Source organism: Eretmochelys imbricata, chromosome 6 (genome assembly GCF_965152235.1).
Source record: "Eretmochelys imbricata isolate rEreImb1 chromosome 6, rEreImb1.hap1, whole genome shotgun sequence".
In the NCBI taxonomy this organism is placed as follows: domain Eukaryota; kingdom Metazoa; phylum Chordata; order Testudines; family Cheloniidae; genus Eretmochelys; species Eretmochelys imbricata.
Window position 1 is genome coordinate 71,701,078 of NC_135577.1, and position 17,785 is coordinate 71,718,862.

The window sequence follows — 17,785 nt, forward strand, 5'->3', positions numbered from 1 at the left end:
AGAACATCACCAGACAGACATTTAAATTGTTTTATTTAACTAAAACAACAATGTTAAGTATTCTGGATTTTTTTCTTCAATGGCAAATATTTTAACAAAACCAAGGATATGTCCCTCGCTTCTCACATTTATGTCCAGACTTCTTCTCCTTGTCCAGATCTATTCCTCCCCAACAATCTTCTATTCATTGAACTTTTTGAAACTTTGAACTTTTAGAGAGAGGTAAGGGATTGATTCTGTGTACACAAATTTGCAGAGGGGCAGTAGAGTTGAGGTCTGTTATTTCTCATCTCTATATATTTATTTACTTAAAAACATTTTTGCTGTTAATAAGCATGTTATCTCGGGAGACCCAAATCGGAGAACTGCAAAACTAAGCATCTCTGATGGTATCTTCTAGACTGAGCACTGAGTCCCATTTGGTAGACAGAAAGATTAACCTAAATAACCTATACAGAAGCCCCTGGAACCCTATAAGATTGGGTCCCTAATCCATTAACTATTGGAACTAATTTACAGAGCTTTTCTTAAACATTACATGAATATATTGTCTCATACTATAGAATTAGAATTTATAATCCCTATTCCATGATGAGATATCTTTGAGCTATAATGTATCTTAATTAAAACTATCTTTGGATAGGTTTTTCCTCAAAAAGCATTTTATCAAAAAAATCAGATTTAAATTTAAAAAAATTGATTTTTATCCACCTTGTGTAGGCCATACTTGAGGGATGGGGCTCTGTCTTGGGAAGGAATGACTCTGAAAAAGACTTAGAGGCTCATGGTGGATAATCAGCTGAACATGAGCTCCCAATGTGAATGTGATCCTTGGATGCAAAAACGGTTAATATCAGAGAGTAAGGAGATTATATTACCTCTGTGTTTGGCACTGGCGGAACTGCTACTGAGTTACTGTGTCCAGTTCTGGTGTCTCCAATTCAAGAAGGATGTTGATAAATTGGACAGGGTTCAGAGAAGAGCCACAAGATTGATTAAAGGATTAGAAAACATGCCTTTATAGTGAGAGATTTAAGGAGCTCAGTCTGTTTAGTTTATCAGAGATGCTTAAGGGATGATTTGATCAGTTTATAAATACTTACCTGGAGAACAGAAATGTGATAATAGAGGGATCTTCAGTTTAGCAGACAAAGATGTAACAGTGTCTGGAAGTTGAAGCTAAACAAATTCAGATTAGAAATCAGATGCAATTTTTAAATAGTTGTGGTAATTAACCATTGGAACCATATACCAAGGGTTTTGGTGGATTCTCCATCTCTGGAAATTTTTAAATCAAGACTGCATATTTTTCTAAAAGATATGCTCTAGTTCAACCACACCCATTGAATTTGAAGTAGAATTCAGTTCAGGGAAGTCTTGTGGCCTATGTTATGCAGGAGGTCAGACTATGTAATCTCAGAAATCCTTTCTGGCCTTAAAATCTACAAATCTGTACTAAGTCCTTGCAGGATCAATGCCAAAAATGGGTACAGTACTCATTTCAGATGATGTGCCTGAAGACCCAGACCCTTGACTAAATGCACAAGTGAAAAATAAAACACATTTGTTCACTTCAGTCATTGAAAAAATGTAGCAATATCTTGACACAAATGACAATGGAGGAAATCTCCTTTCAAGTTTTGTGGCATTCAAGGATACCTTTTGAGAAATTGTTATTACACATATGACACAAACCATAAGAATTATTTAGAAGGCAATTGATCTTGGCAAAGAAACTATAAAACTCTCCAACAGCTGATTTATGGTGCTTCCCAAGAAACAAAATCTCAAGCTGAACAAATTTATTTGCAACTGAACATCATTATCACGTAGGTAGGGCCCTACCAAATTCCTGGTCCATTTTGATCAATTTCATGGCCAGACAGTTTTAAAGTTGGTCAATTTCACGTTTTCAGCTATTTACATCTGAAATTTCACAGTGTTGTAACTGGGGGTCTCAACCCAAAAGGTACCTGGAAGTGGATCTGATCTGCCCCCTTCCTGCCTCCCGCCCCAGAGCTGCCATGCAAGGGAAGAACAAGTCCTGTCCCTCCCCAGCCCAGCAGGGACTCCTAGCTAGGAGCTGGGGCACTCCCAGCAGCAGGGGAATATTGGATCCACCTCCACAAGTCTCCTCCAGCTGCAGGAACCTCTGGGGCTGGAGCTTCCTGCAGCAGGGGAAAGCACTCCAAGGTAGGGCTGATCTGCCTGGGAGAGCTGCCCTGCGGGGAAGGACCAGTCCTGTCCCTACCAGCCCAGCAGCAAGAGGGAAATCAGATTTAACAGGAAAGGGCTTATTTCACAGTCGGTGACACGTTTTTTCACTACCATGAAATTGGTAGGGCCCTACACATAGGGCATAAGTAGCTCTCATATGCACAGTAACTTCTTTGAATTTGGAAATAAAACCAATTGTGTGTTCAAAAATAATCTTCCTACACTGTCCTGACCATTATGCCTGTATTTGTAACAGAAGAAAACAAAAGAACAATTGATAAGGTTGTAGTAGAGACATTCTCAAAGTCTGCTCAACATTTATTTACCTTGAATAACTTCAGCAACATAAATATTTCAGGCTTTCTTTGGAGAACCTAAAATCCTGAAGATAAATGAAGAATAGCTTGAAGCAAAAAGTCTATTTGGATTAGTGTTAAAGAACCCAGGAGCTTTCACTAACGTTACAAAATGGGCTGGGTAAGAAAGGAATTTGGATTATTTTTTAAAAATACATACGCAAAGAAATACATAGGCAACAGTTGATACTAAATATAGCAAAAGGAGCAATAGTCTAATTTTAGACTGTAAGCTGTTTTGGGCAAGAATTTGTTGTATGTTTGTAAACCAAATATCAAGCACACCTTGTGGCACTATAAAAGTAATAGTTTTTTACAAAAAGATATGCATGAGGAAAAAATACATTCTAGTTTCAATTGTGAACTTAAGGGGGTCCACTCAAAAAGTTAGTCTCCCATGTTGGTTTTTGTGATTCTTTTCTCTTCCAGAACACCTTATATAAGATTCAACTGAAAAAAGTTTTCTCTAACTTTTTTTAATTTCTGGGTTACAGGTATGTGGTTCGTATGATATATGTGGCTGCCCATTTCATTCAAAGTTCAGCTTGTTTCCTTTAATAATGGTGAATGTTTCAGTACATGATTCTTTCTTTCATCAGTTGGATTCTTTGTACTTCCTGTATTCCTAACTCAATATTATTTGATATAAGGCATTGTTATACTAGGTCAGGCTCAGTCTCTCTGAAAATAGACCATAAATGCCTATAGGAAAATATAGAGAACTTATTTGGCCAAGTTAACATTGCTGTTAAAATCCTAGTTTGTGCATTTCCTGTTATTTTTTAACTGTGCAACCTTAGTATTGCATTAACACAGATTTTGCAGCTGATATACGTATACAAAGTTGTGTAATTTAATATGCCCAGAATTTTGTAGTCCTATTCTTGGTGACCATATATTGAAATAAGGTGCTTGTCGGCTAGCCAACTAGAGGAACAGGAGTTTTATGAGCTGGGGATAAAAGTGATCAATGATATAGCAACACTAGAATAGCATAACTGCTGGCTTGTTTTGAAACTCTTATTTCTGGCAATTGGTTGACCAGTGTGCTTGAAATAATCTCTTATTAAAAAGTTATTGCCATATTTAAAGTGCTGTAGAAACATTAATGAATCCCCATAACAATTTTGTGAGGTAGCTATATATTACTTTTCCCATTTTACGATGCAGACTGAGGAAGAGTGGTGAAGTGACTTGTCCAAGACCACACATGGTCGTGAAGTCCACAACAAAATTAACGTAGAGAATGGGCTCTCCTGACGCCACACCCCGTATTAGTGTCTCCAGAACCCAATACTTAATAAAAGTCAACCTTCTGTGTTTCTAATATCTAGGTTCCAGCAGTTCGACCTGTTTGTAACAAGAATGAGGGTGCACTACAGAAAAGAGCAACAACTTTATTGTTCTTTTATTTCTTATTGCTTAGAGTTTTTTGTTCCCAGACAGTTTTGTCAATTTGATTTGTTTGGAATGTTTTTGGGAAACCTGTTTCACATCCCCAGTCACTCCAACTTTGCATTGTTCTCTGGTTAATCTTTTGGTTACTTCAGAAATCTCTAGATTATAAGCTCTTTTGATCAGGAACCCTGTTTTTCTCTGTCTTCTATGAAGTGCTTAGCTTCTTTTGGGGTTCTATAAAATAATATACAATACGTTCTGCCAGTGCACTTAATTCCTTCTCTTCAGTCCCTGGTAAGTGAGATAATGGGTGCATTTTGTTCTCACCCAGCTGTGTGTTTGGAAGCATCTGTGCATGAGGAGAGATTTGTTCTATGGCCTCGGAGCTGGGTGCCAGGGAGGATGGCAGCTCCACAGAGCTGGCGAAGCCCCTCTATCTGCAATGTCTGGAGAGAGCTCTGCGATTGGATCAGTTTCTACGACAGACATCCACCATCTTCAACAGGAGTATATCCAGGTACCAAAAACCTATCCTGTTTTAGGTTGGGAACACCCAGAAAAGAGACATTGTATAGTATTGTTTCCAGGCAACCCCCATTGTAAGGGGTTAGTAACCACTTGCACAGTATAAATCCTGCTTTTTCAAGGATTTTTGTTCTCTGGTCTTTTTACCTCACATAGATTGGTTACTTGGCTCATTGTTAGCCCAGATATAATGGTCAAGAATTCTTTTTGTCAGCTTTTACTAAAAAGTAGGCTTAGTTTATTAAATCTTAAATTAGTTTTGAAGAGAATTGGCCCTTAATCATTTGTAACATCTCAGTGCTGTTGTCAGACACAGAATTGTGTGGTAGGAAACAAATAGAACTATTAAGAAACAAAAATCTTCTCTTAAAAAAAACAAACAAGCAAGCAAACCAACATACCAGTATCATCTTTGTAAAACATGTTGAGATCTTCCAGTGAGAAGTGCCATGTAAGCGTCAAGTATTATTACTTGTACAAGCCAAACATGACTTTAGTAAAGTGTCCATTAGCATCCTTGGTAAAATGTTTCATTCAGACAAATTTCATTTTCTATATGAATTTTGGATATGGAAATTGATATGAGATAAGAGGTTTTGGGGGGTCAAAAAATTGGTTACCCATAGGAAAATATAAAAAGGAATAGACTTTTTTTAATCACCATTTACTGCTTTTATGATTTCTTCTGTTGTTATTACTGAAGAGCAGTAGCAATGCCATAGCTAAAGGTGAGCAGACCTTTCTGTTCAAGATCTCATTTTTCAGAGTGCTCTAAAATGCATATGAATATTTATAGACAGATTGCCTTGAAAACTTCCATGAAATATCAGGGCAGGGGTAGAGTTAATGGTGTGAATCTGGGATTATTTGCTCCAGTGGGTCAAGTTACAGACTCCCCTTCAAAATGACCCACTTTTAAAAAAATTTCTGTTCTGAGTCCTCCCCCTGCCCCCCCTGAGCTGGGGGAAAAATACAGGAAGGATCCCCATGAAACTGATAACAGTGGATTTCTCATTATTTCAGCTAGTGACTGCCACAGAGAATTATCTATACGGCAGTATTTCAAAAATTTAGACTTTTTCTGGTTCTGTAAAGGGGTTTACAACTATTGGTAGTCAAATCTGGGATGGAGGATAGAACCAAAACACATCAATTTCAAGTTGATTTTTCAAACGGTTGTGTAATTTACAGGCACATCCAGATTGGTTTAAAATTTAGTGTGCCAGTAGAGGACCTGGATTACAGTTTGTGGTGTAAATTTGGAGTCACTGGGTCAAGAGTTTTCTAAGATACAGCCCTTAACTAGGCTTGCTTTTACTTTTCAGTGTGTTCTAAATGTGTGTCTAGGCAGATTGCCTTGAAAATAGTTATGTCACAGGCTAGTAGATATGGCAGATTTGAGTCATACCTGGCCAAGGAGTTCCTAAGATAAAGACCTTCCCCCCAGTGACCTGCTTTTAATTTTCAGAGTGTTCTAGAATCGCACACATCAGCGAAACTGGGTGAGTAATTGAGAATGGTCATGCTACAAGTACACGGCATTGAGAAACATGGGGAACTGAGAATGGACGTGTTCTATACATGACACAGCTACATAGTTCTGAGATGTGGGCAAGGAGCTGAGACAAAGGAACCTGTGCCCAGGCTTATCTCAAGGCTCAAGTTCTTACTCAATTCATGCTCCCCAAGGACATGCTCAGTGAGTGAGAAGCTGAATGACCGACCCGCTCAGTTGGTTGCTTAGGCTGAGTGGCACTGATCTGAACCTTAACTTTGGCTTTGAAGCGATAACACTAAGACCTAGGACTATAACAGTACCTTACTCCTCCATACCCAACCCTGTCACTTTGTACACTGCACATCTCCAAGTCAGCACTCCCATTTATGCAGTCCAGGGGAGCCTTGCTGTGCTCTGTAAAGCCCTCTCAATCCAGGGAATACTTGTGGCTGGTTGGCAAAGGCTAAGGGAGAGGTCAGGTGCCATGGTCTTCCTGATGATTTAGGACAGGGGTTAAAGTGGGCAGAGTCACAGGACAATATGTGCACTGTCTTGGTTTATCAGTTAATACAGTACTTGAGGACCATACATTTCCAGCAAAGAGATGAACACATTTGTCTATATAATACATACAGCAGGTAAAGAGTAGTGACTTGTAATGCCCTTTAATACAGATTCCATAAAGGATATCAGACTCCACTATATCAGATTGCTTAAATGGTCTTTGAAGTAGAGGGCCATCCATAAGACCTAGATCAATTACCTGACTCTCTTCTATTACCTCCTCTTCCAAAATTTTCCATGTAATGTTGCTCTAGACTCATTTTCCTATTTCCCAAGAGCCTTCTCCCTGGAAAATAATAAGGCAAAATTATTACTACATTTGCTTTGCATTTATATTTTTAAATCACTACACCATTTTATTAAAAGTTTTATGATACTATCAAATTACAGAGCAGTTGACAGATTCATGTAAGAAGTTAACATTAAGCAGTGCTTCATATTGTATAATTGTTGCAGACAGTTTGAGACCTTTCCAATCCCTAGTTCCTAATCTCCAGGACAAGTGCCACACAGGAAAATTGCATTTTCTATAATGTCTTTTATGGGTGTCCTTGCCCCTAGTTATGAGTGTTTTCCTCTCCTGCTGTGATCATATTTTTGTGTGTCCTATTGCAGTGATGAAAGCGAGGATGGATTGGATGACAATCCTTTGCTGCCACAGTCTGGGGATTCCCTGATGCAAATTAAGGAAGAGCCCCCAAATTCATTGCTTGGGGAATCTTCTGGAACAGGAAATTCTGGGATGTTAAACACACATTCCCTCAATGGAATACTGCAGCCAGGTGAGTGTGCATCAGATTGAATTCCTGCTTGCTATGGGGTAAGGTGGTTTCTTTGTTTATATTTATAGGTTTTTTTCTTTAAATTCACTTACTTCATAATCAAATAAAATGTCCTCTTTAAACAGAGCCAAAGTCAGAAAAAGGGAGTTTGTATAACTTTTCCAAACTGAAGAAAAGCAGAAAGTGGCTGAAGGTAAGAGTACTGGAGGTGAAGGGAAGCTGTGATCAATAACTATTGTGGTGTAATCTCTAGGGGTATTCTACCTTGACTGGGGAAACAAAAGTGATTGTGTGGTGGTATTCCTTAGCGTTCTTATGAAACACTGAATGCTTAAAAAAAAAACGAACTTGAACCTGCTAGTAAACACTGATCAAAATATGGCACATCCATTTATTAACTTGTGTATTATTAATATATTTATTATGGCAGTGCCTAAGGGCCAACCAAGAATGGGGGACCATTGTTCTAGGCACTGTACAAACATAGAGTAGGAGACATTCCGAGCCCTCAAGAGTTTATGGTCTAAATAGACAAGACAGATATGGTGGGGGAAAGGGAGTGAATAAGCAGAGTGAACAAAGTGATGGCAGCCAATGTCATGTTAGTTCCACTTTTTCTTTTTTTTAATTTATTTTTTTGGTGGGTTTACTTAAGAGAGAAAAGCTAAATGGAAAGAAAAAGGAAATGGAGCGGTGAAGGGGGCGGGGAAAAGAGAATAAGAGGGGCAGGTGTGGAGTGAAGCCAAGGTGAATAGACTGCTCCAACCCTCTTCCTTGCCCCTCCCTCACAAACAGCCGATCAAATGTAGTGCACTAAACGTTTCCTCTGACAGTAAGCCTCTCAGTGATTCATTTCATTTTACCCCTTCCTTGTAAAGACAAAATAATGTGTTATTGAAAGTCTAGTTCCTGGTGTTCCTTATTCATTAGGATTGCTTGGTGATGTACTAAAATTGGCAATTGCAGCCACATGACAACTCCCTCTGCTCCATCAAGGCAAATCTTCACGTGGCATTGAGCCATATAACAGTTATACACAATCCCCCTCCTGGTCACTAGCACAGGATTTGTGGCTGTTGGAAATAGAGCAAGGCTAGGGCTCCCATATGTCTCAGCAACTCCTGGCTACCAGAATAACCCCTAAGGCCATTGGCAGCTGTCACAAACTAGAGCAGTGTAAAGGCTGCTGTAAGTCATATCAGGGACCAGACTGGTATGCTCTCAGCTTCAGGATTGGGGGAATGTCAAGGTATTTTAAAGCCACTTTTGTAACCCTTGCTCTTCACCTGTACCGAGGGCTCACTGGATACAGCCTAAAATTAGGAATATTGTACTGCAGAGCAGTTTTAGGAAGAAAATGCAGTACCCTCTTACTGGGGACAGAACATAGTATTGTGAAGTTGTTTAACTGTGCGGGGGTGTGAGAATGTGTTGTGGAGCTGTGAAAAGAGGAAAAGTGATGTCATGAAAAATTTTAGTTTGCTATTTACTCCTGGGGGAATTCTGCACCACTGTGCAATGCAGAATTTTGCAGAAACTTGACGTGTGCACAAAAATTCCTTTCCCCCATAGAAATGGGCTGCCGTGCTGCTAGTTGCTACTAGGGGGGTTGTTGGACTTGGTAGAGCCCAGCTTGCACATAGAAGACCCTGCTGGGGGGAGGGAGAGGGAGCTAGGGGGTTCCTGGCATGCCCTGAGGGAAGGAGAGGGCAGTGTGCAGGAAATTCCTTGCAAGTCTGGGACCAAGCATCAGGCTGTTTCTCTCTCTGGATCCATGGGCTCGGGGGGACGGGTAATCTGGGTGGGGGGGGTGGTTGGGTTCTGGGGAGGAGGGGGTTCGGGTGTATTGGCTAGGGGTAGCTCTGCAGGTGGGTTCGAGGGGCAGGAGGGGTTGTGGCTGTCTGTTCCCCCCCCCCCCCCCCTCCATCCCTGGCTAGGCTCTAGTGGGGCGTGGGGGTAGAGAAACAGGAACTGAATTGTCATAGTGGTTTCTTTAACTCTCTACTCCTGGGGGAATTTTTGTGTGTGTCTGTATTGTTACAGACATATTTGCTTACAGATATTTTGAAATAAATTAGCAAAATAATTGAAACTGGTGTGATTACGTAGTGTTATTTTAACAAATAAAATTTGCAGAATTTTTAATTTTTTGGCGTTAATTTTTAATTTTTTGGCACAGAATGCCCCCAGGAGTAGGTCTTGCACTTTCTTGGTCTCTTCTCATTTGTTCACTGCACCCTCTTCATTAGTTCAATGTAAAATCTGACTACTTTTCAGAAAGCTTTGTTAGTTTCTGTATTATTAAGGGGAAGGACAGCTTTTATTTAGATTTTAAAAAAAACCAAAACAAATGCTACCAAAACAAAGCTGTACATTCTACACTCAGTTCTGTCCTTGGGGGGAGAGTGAGTGAGAGAATTACCACACATGACTGATGTTAGTCACGTTGCTTAATGCACTACTGGAAGGCTCTCTGATGCTATGGTAATGTATGGTATGAGAACCTATATAGCACAGAATGCAGTTATGGTCTCCTTGGATCAGAGTCTTAGTCTCCTCTGTATGCTAAAATAGTGACTGAACTGATGATACTCAGTGTATTTTTGGTTTGTTTAAATGAGAGGTGTGTGTTCAAAAACATGAAATATACCTACTACCATGTCCAAATTACAATGAGCTGTGGTCAAATAAATGAAACACATTTCAGGCCCAATTCATTGCTCCAGGTCTGAATGGGAAAGAAGAGTGGCAGGAATTGATGGCTTTATGCTCCTTTCTTCTGGAGCTGATCCCCAGTGAAGGTAAAGTAGTTTTAGGACATGACATAACTTGTACCTCACTGTGTATGGCCTCAAAGGCTCTTCTGGCTTTGTATAAAAAGAGAGAATGTTTCCCTTAGAGTATTGTGCTTGGCCTTTCAGGAATGCTCTCCTGAAAACTTGTCATAGTGGCTCAGGTTGCAGGTTCATCAAATTTGATATCTTGCTTTTGGTAGTTGCCAGTGTCTTCAGAGAGAAGCAGAAATCCCAATAAGGTAATGATGTAGTGCAATATGTGGTGAGGGGTGGGGTGTGTGTGTGTGTGTCAGATTCCTGTCTCTCTTTCATCATTGCTCCTCTTTTGTCCAGAATCATGAGGTTAAATTCCATATAGAATTTTTAGCTTTGTTACAGTAATAAATTTACTATATCCTTTTGTGAATCCAGCTGTGGTATTTCTGATCTGTTGCAGCACTAAGATGTGCAGGATAACCTGAACACTTGAAAGAAAAAATGCTTGCCATTTACTACCCCTTCAGTTTAATCAAGTGTCCCTTTAAAATCAAATAATACAAGAAAAGGAATTAGAATCAGTCGTATAACTAAAGGGAATGGTGTAGAAATTGCTGCTTTGGCTGCATATGAGGCATTCCATTTCTTAGGACAGACTAAGAAAACTATTTGTGTTTTGCATGGAAATGCTTCTTGGTGATTTCAATTAGGAAGCACTGTATGAATGGTAATTACTGCAGTTGGGCCAGTTCTGCAGTACTTAATTGGGTAAACAACTGCAGGAATTCTGCCTAAGTAAAAAATTCACTGTGAGGTGTGCTGTTGTAAAACTAGAGATGCTTTCACTCTTGCCAGAGCATCCTCCTGAGTGATGACTCCAGTGACACGGATTCACCAAGTGATGAGGATGGAGAGGAGGAGGAGGAGTTTTCTCTTAGCAGGGAGGAGCTTCATAATATGCTGCGATTGCACAAGTATAAGAAACTGCATCAAAGTAAATACAGCAAGGACAAAGAGGTAAAATCCCCAGAATGTGACACATTTCTCATGAATTTTTGACTCCCCCCTCCCCCTTTTTTTTTTTTTTAAATATGGTGCAATATTTTAATTGATCTTAAACTTGCTTACAGAACTGAGTGTAGTCTCTGGCAGACTAGGAAAACATCCTATTGTGCAGCACCCCAGGACAACCTAAAACTTGGTCCAAACAAACGTAATTTAGTTTACAGGCCAATGGGCAAGCTGCTGACCTTACATTCTAGAATCCCCTATTCTGAGAATCCCTCAACATTACACAAACACCAATGCACCGGTGGTATCTCTCCTTACCCCAAACCCATGTACCTCCTCGCCAGAGCTAACTAGTGTCCTGAGACCAGAATTAACTCAGCAAGTGTGAGAAGTGTGGTGTTAAGGGATACATTTTGGTATAGCTAGCTGCAGCAGTTAAGGTTGAAATGGTATATTTAAACCACATGCAGCAATTCATGGCCCACACACAGCCTCTTTGCAATAAGAGAATAGTCATGAGCACTCTACTTTTTCAGCAGAGGTTTCTGTCCTCCCCCTCCTCCTCTTTTTTCTTTCTCCTGGTTTTGTTGGCTTTTCATTTTTCTCAGTCTTTTTCCTTTCTTCACTTTCCTTTTCACATTCCAGACACTGTTCTCCTCACGCACTTACAAATCCCTATAACTTTCCCTCACTAACTGTCCCTCTTTCTCTCCCCCTTTTGGGAGAAGAGGGGATCCTGCTGCTGTCACTGCACTTTTAGATCTCCCCAACTGTTATGGACCCTTCTGATTCCAACATTCCATCCTTTCTTAGGTTAAATGGATGTTGCCCAAACTGTTTTGCTTCTATTTGAATTGCAGTAGAAAGTGTGTGGAGGTGAACACTCCCTGTATTCCCCATTACATACTGACAAACCATAGTGCTGGGCCAGAGTCTGAAATGAAAATTGGTGGTCTCACTTCAATTTACTTGTCAATTCCACCACATGGGTGGAGAAATAGATGATTTTCCCACCCTTCTCATTGCTTCTGTCCAGTTTTCTCTGTCCCTGTTCATTCAGTGCAATCTTGTCAGTGAATGGCCTCCTCCCTGCACCCCCTTGTGGCCTCAGGGGAGCCTGGCAAGCAGTCCCTTGGCTCAGTTTTCCCCCCTACAAGGAGCTTCTTAAATGTACTCCACACAGACTTTCATAAGTCTAATGAGAGCAGCCCTCCAGTGACAGCAGCTGATCTTAGAGTCTGATTTTATTTGCATGAAGTTCTTCTACAGTGACCTTTAGCTGGGAACAGTCTCTCTTCCCTGAGAATCCGTCCTTCAGCTTCCTGCTGCCTTTTATAGGGAAATCAGATGATCCCTGTTTAGTAACTAGGGTTGGCTGGCCTCACACCTCTAACCTTTAAGAGGCAAGCCACTTTTTTACAAATCACATATTCCATTTTGGGAAGAGGCCCCAATTTAACTCTGCATGCATTCATATTCTTGAAAGTGCAATATAGAACACAACTGTTAGGCCTTTTTAAAAAAATGAAGGCTGATTACGCTAGTTGTTATTTTCAGACTGCAGTTCAAGGTACCATTCAGCTGAAACACCCACAATATTCGGTAGTTTGTCCCCAAGGAGGAAGAGAGAACATGCATACAAAAGACTTCTGTTACAAGTTTATTTTTGTGCTGGAAGTCTCACTACTTCTCCAAAAACTTGCCAGTTAACTGGAGCAGAAGATTAATCTGCCAGTGTGTTCAGAAGTAAAATGTCAACTAAACTAGAGAGTAGGACAGAGATTTCCCTGTATCTGAAATTTGTGTACACCACTTAGTTATTATGGTGACTGGTACTTCAGAAGTGCTGATTTTAGAGACTATTTAGAAAAGCTGGATGAGCACAGGTTCATGGGACCGGATGCACTGCATCTGAGGGTGCTAAAGGAGTTGGCCGATGTGATTGCAGAGCTATTGGCCATTATCTTTGAAAACTCATGGCGATCAGGGGAGATCCCGGAAGACTGGAAAAAGGCTAATGTAATGCCCATCTTTAAAAAAGGGAAGGAGGAGGATCCGGGGAACTGCAGGCCCGTCAGCCTCACCTCAGTCCTTGGAAAAATCATGGAGCAGGTCCTCAAGGAATCAATTTTGAAGCACTCAGAGGAGAGGAAAGTGTTCAGGAACAGTCAGCATGGATTCACCAAGGGCAAGTCATGTCTGACTAACCTAATTGCCTTCTATGATGAGATAACTGGCTCTATGGATGAGGGGAAAGCAGTGGATGTATTATTCTTTGATTTTAGCAAAGCTTTTGATACGCAAAAGGAAAAGGAGTACTTGTGCCACCTTAGAAACTAACAAATTTATTTGAGCATAAGTTTTCGTGAGCTACAGCTCACTTCATCGGATGCACGGTCTCCCACAGTATTCTTGCCAGCAAGTTAAAGTACTATGGGCTGGATGAATGGACTATAAGGTGGATAGAAAGCTGGCTAGATCGTCGGGCTCAATGGGTAGTGACCAATGGCTCCATGTCTAGTTGGCAGCTGGTGTCAAGTGGTGTGCCCCAAGGGTCGGTCCTGGGGCCGGTTTTGTTCAATATCTTCTTTAATGATCTGGAGGATGGCGTGGACTGCACCTTCAGCAAGTTTGCAGATGATGCTAAACTGGGAGGAGTGGTAGATATGGTGGAGGGTAGGGATAGGATACAGAGGGATCTAGACAAATTGGAGGATTGGGCCAAAAGAAATCTGATGAGGTTCAACAAAGACAAGTGCAGAGTCCTGCACTTAAGACGGAAAAATCCCATGCACTGCTACAGACTAGGGACCGAATGGCTAGGCAGCAGTTCTGCAGAAAAGGACCTAGGGGTTACAGTGGACGAGAAGCTGGGTATGAGTCAAAAGCATGCCCTTGTTGCCAAGAAGGCTAATGGCATTTTGGGCTGTATAAGTAGGGGCATTGCCAGCAGATCGAGGGAAGTGATCATTCCCCTCTATTCGATATTGATGAGGCCTCAACTGGAGTACTGTGTCCAGTTTTGGGCCCCACACCACAAGAAGGATGTGGAAAAATTGGAAAGAGTCCAGCAGAGGGCAACAAAAATGATTAGGGGGCTGGAGCACATGACTTACGAGGAGAGGCTGAGGGAACTGGGATTGTTTAGCCTGCAGAAGAGAAGAATGAGGGGGGATTTGATAGCTGCTTTCAACTACCTGAAAGGGGATTCCAGAGAGGATGGATCTAGACTGTTCTCAGTGGTACCAGATTACAGAACAAGGAGTAATGGTCTCAAGTGGCAGTATGGGAGGTTTAGGTTGGATGTTAGGAAAAACTTTTTCACTAGGAGGGTGGTGAAGCACTGGAATGGGTTACCTAGCGAGGTGGTGGTATCTCCTTCCTTAGAAGTTTTCAAGGTCAGGCTTGACAAAGCCCTGGCTGGGATGATTTAGTTGGGGATTGGTCCTTCTTTGAGCAGGGGGTTGGACTAGATGACCTCCAGAGGTCCCTTCCAACCCTGATATTCTATGATTTTTGACAACTGAAAATGTTCTGTCAACTATATATACTTTTTTTGTTTGACAACCTGAATATTAGTTAGTTGTACAGTCAAACCTCGCAATAACGCGCCCCGCGATAACACAAATTCGGATGTAACACGATCATAAGCTGGCTCCCCTTTAAGGCCATAATACTGTTCGTGTTTTGCCAGAATACTTTTTTTACGACATTTATAAATAAACCGCGTTCTTCCGGTCTTACAGGATAAAGTGACTCGTGGCCATTGCAGGCCCATTGCACTTAGTTCTCGGGTTGTACGTGTGTATGGTGTTTGCCTGTTAACTTGTTATTAATTTCCTATATTTTAAAAAATATTTTACCGTTATGTATACGCCAGTTTGCAAATGCAAGTCGTTTTCTGCCCAAGAGAAATTGTACGCCCTGGATCAACTAAAGAAGGGCAAACAACAAACTCAGCTTGCTAGAGATCTAGGAATTAGCAAGTCCACCCTGTGAGGGTAGAAAAAAGAAGAAAAGCTCCGTAGCCTACCCTGCATTCTTGAAGAGGAAACTGGTTTATAGCGTAAAAAGGTGAACGCCTAGATTCAGCCTTGTACCAATAGTTTGTCCAGGTTCGCTCAGAAGGAGTTCCCATTTCTGGGCTGCTATCTCTGCACGTTGCATTGAACAATGCTGGATATAGGGTCTTGGTCCAACTTTTCCGTCATCTACGCACGATGAAGGTCACGACGACGAGCCTGAATTTACAAGATTCATTGAAGACGATGTACGTTTAGCCGAAGAAGCACTCAGAGAATATGAGCATAATCATCATGATATCCTCAACTGGTTTTCAGCAGATGACATCTGCCCCAAATATGGACACATGTGAGATGATGTACTTGTTGCAAATGTCAGCGGAAAGAATGAAGCTGCACCACAACAGAGCCCGAAACCAGTGGCGCTAATGACGACGATGATGATGATGGCACCTTAACTCCCCCACCAAAAGTGTCCAAGGCAGTAAAGCACCTAGAAGCCAGTTTGAGGTGGCTGGAAACTCAAGATGTGGACAGCATCAAAATCCTCCAACTCAAAAGCATTCTTGACTTTGCTAGAAGCCAACAGTCCGTGGCAAATAAGCAGACCACACTAGATAGCTTTTTTTAGAAGTGATGAAATTTAAAATTATGGAGTCCTGCAACCAGATTGACTTTGCACTCTGCGCAATGATTAGTATAGTCGATTTCACATGTTTCTTTCATGTACATGTAATTAAATTACTACTTTTGTGTTTCAAACACGCTGGGATAACCGTTTTTTGGTTTTTTTTTACAAGACTTAAACTGACCGGCTTGAAATGGTAAATTTTTGTAACCCCGCTATAAAGCGATCCCGCATTTATCGCGATATAATATTTTGGACCCCAATTATGACGTTATAGCGGGGTTTCACTGTACTTGGAGTAATTGCTTTTAACACTCTTTTCCTAGCCTGATTTATGGACACTCTACTTATGTTGTTGTCTGGAGAGTCATGGAAATGATGTAATTTCTGGATTAGATTATTAAAAACCAGATGCTGTACCCTCTTCATGCTTAAAGGGATGCTATCCACTTCAATTAAAAAAAAATTATTAAAAATAATTTCAGGTACTACATCTGCCCTGTGGTTTCTCAGGCAGCATTTATGGCACTGCAGTTGTTTCCCTATTTTTTTAAAATGTTTTCTTCAAATTGCTGTGTGAAACACCCACACAAACACCTAAGGACATTGATTGACTAGGTAGGAATGACTTCACACAAAATGCTATCTAATGCACAAAGTATGCAAACTGGAAAAATAGAGCTTTTGTTTTTTCCCCACCTCTCATCTGTCAATTATAGTAATTGTATGATGATAACAAGTAAACACCTGCCTTCAAGTGGGTTGGAGTCTGTCTCAGAGGAGGGAGGAATTGGCCCCCACCCATTCTTGTAGAGGATTCTGTGTATGTGGTCCCTTCATGCCACCTCAGCATAGGACTCTATGTGTTAGGCTCCCGCTGTTGCTACCCTAACAGAGCTATGATGGAGTGGCACCATTGAAATCTCCACCACACACACTTAGTCCTCTACTGGGTTGGTGCCCAGAGGAGTGGGGAGCACCCATTTGTAGGAATACCTGCCCTGGCTGCCACCCAAACGTATGAGTGCAGCCTTCCCATTCCCTCTTCTATTTTTTCTCTAGAGAGATTGAGGATGGGTTGACCTCAGGTCCTTCCTTTACCCAAGAGAGAAGCAGTAGTGTCTGGTTACTCAGGCTCAGTACTAGGAGCAATTGCAATGACTCTCACTAATACTGGCCAGCTGGGAGCTGCAAAGACAGAGCCTCCCCTTTCCCTGGCTGCTGAGAGATGCTGTGGTGGCTGTGATTCCCTTCCTACCCAGAATGCACCAGAGGAAGCAGGAGCATCCTGCCCATTCCTTGGTGTCTGGGGGTACACCTCAGAGGCCCTCTCTTTTCTCCATCACACTCAGGACAGCCAGGAAGACCCCCTCTTACCTTGATGGTAGTGGTGACTCCTACCCCTCTCACGATACAGCAGTGGTAGTAGTTGTCCCCTCCCCCCCCAAGCGAGCAGGTTCCTAGTCTGCTCTGGTGATGGGCATGGGGCTGTACATGGCTTTCTCCCTCTTTGGGAGCCTGTGTATAGTCTTGACAGACAACACTGCATTGGCTACACTGGCCATATTTTCACTCTTTGCAAACCTGAATGTTAGAAACATTACTTTTTAAAAAAAACGAAAACAGCGATTCTGACTTCATCATGTGACTGCAGGAGGTGGGGCCCTAGACATGTTCTTATAGTGTCTATGCTTTAATTTAGTGCAGCTTTTTGAGCACCCTATTAGCAACTTGGTTAGGAGTCTGATGGCTATGCCTGCTTTGCATAAAGTAGAGCAGATTTCAGCTATAAAATGGGAATGTGGCCTATAGTAACAATATAGGTTCTAACATGCAGTGTTCTAATTGGAGCCAAGCAGATGGATATTTGAATTTAGTTGGGGCATTGTATGCTGAGATCTGTAGGCTGTACAGACACTTCTTACATATTACTGTAGTGAGAAGGCTGCAATTCACTTTGTAGAGCTTTGGGAACCAAATCTGGCGAGTGGCTTTACTTTGGGCACCTTATCT

The 17,785-nt window shown here is 41.4% G+C and overlaps 1 protein-coding gene across 3 annotated transcripts in view; it reads left to right on the forward strand.

Annotated features, from left to right (window-relative positions):
* The window catches only part of INO80 (INO80 complex ATPase subunit), a 131,171-nt gene that overhangs the window by 20,981 nt on the left and 92,405 nt on the right, over positions 1-17,785 (forward strand). For 2 of the 3 annotated variants that reach the window (XM_077818869.1, XM_077818871.1), the window contains exons 2-6: positions 4,303-4,488; positions 7,174-7,340; positions 7,466-7,533; positions 10,336-10,374; positions 10,967-11,128. In XM_077818869.1, the coding sequence (XP_077674995.1) occupies positions 4,346-4,488; positions 7,174-7,340; positions 7,466-7,533; positions 10,336-10,374; positions 10,967-11,128 (579 nt within the window). In that variant the 5' untranslated portion in view covers positions 4,303-4,345. The remainder of the gene's footprint in view (positions 1-4,302; positions 4,489-7,173; positions 7,341-7,465; positions 7,534-10,335; positions 10,375-10,966; positions 11,129-17,785) is intronic. The other variant, XM_077818870.1, reaches the window with a different exon arrangement.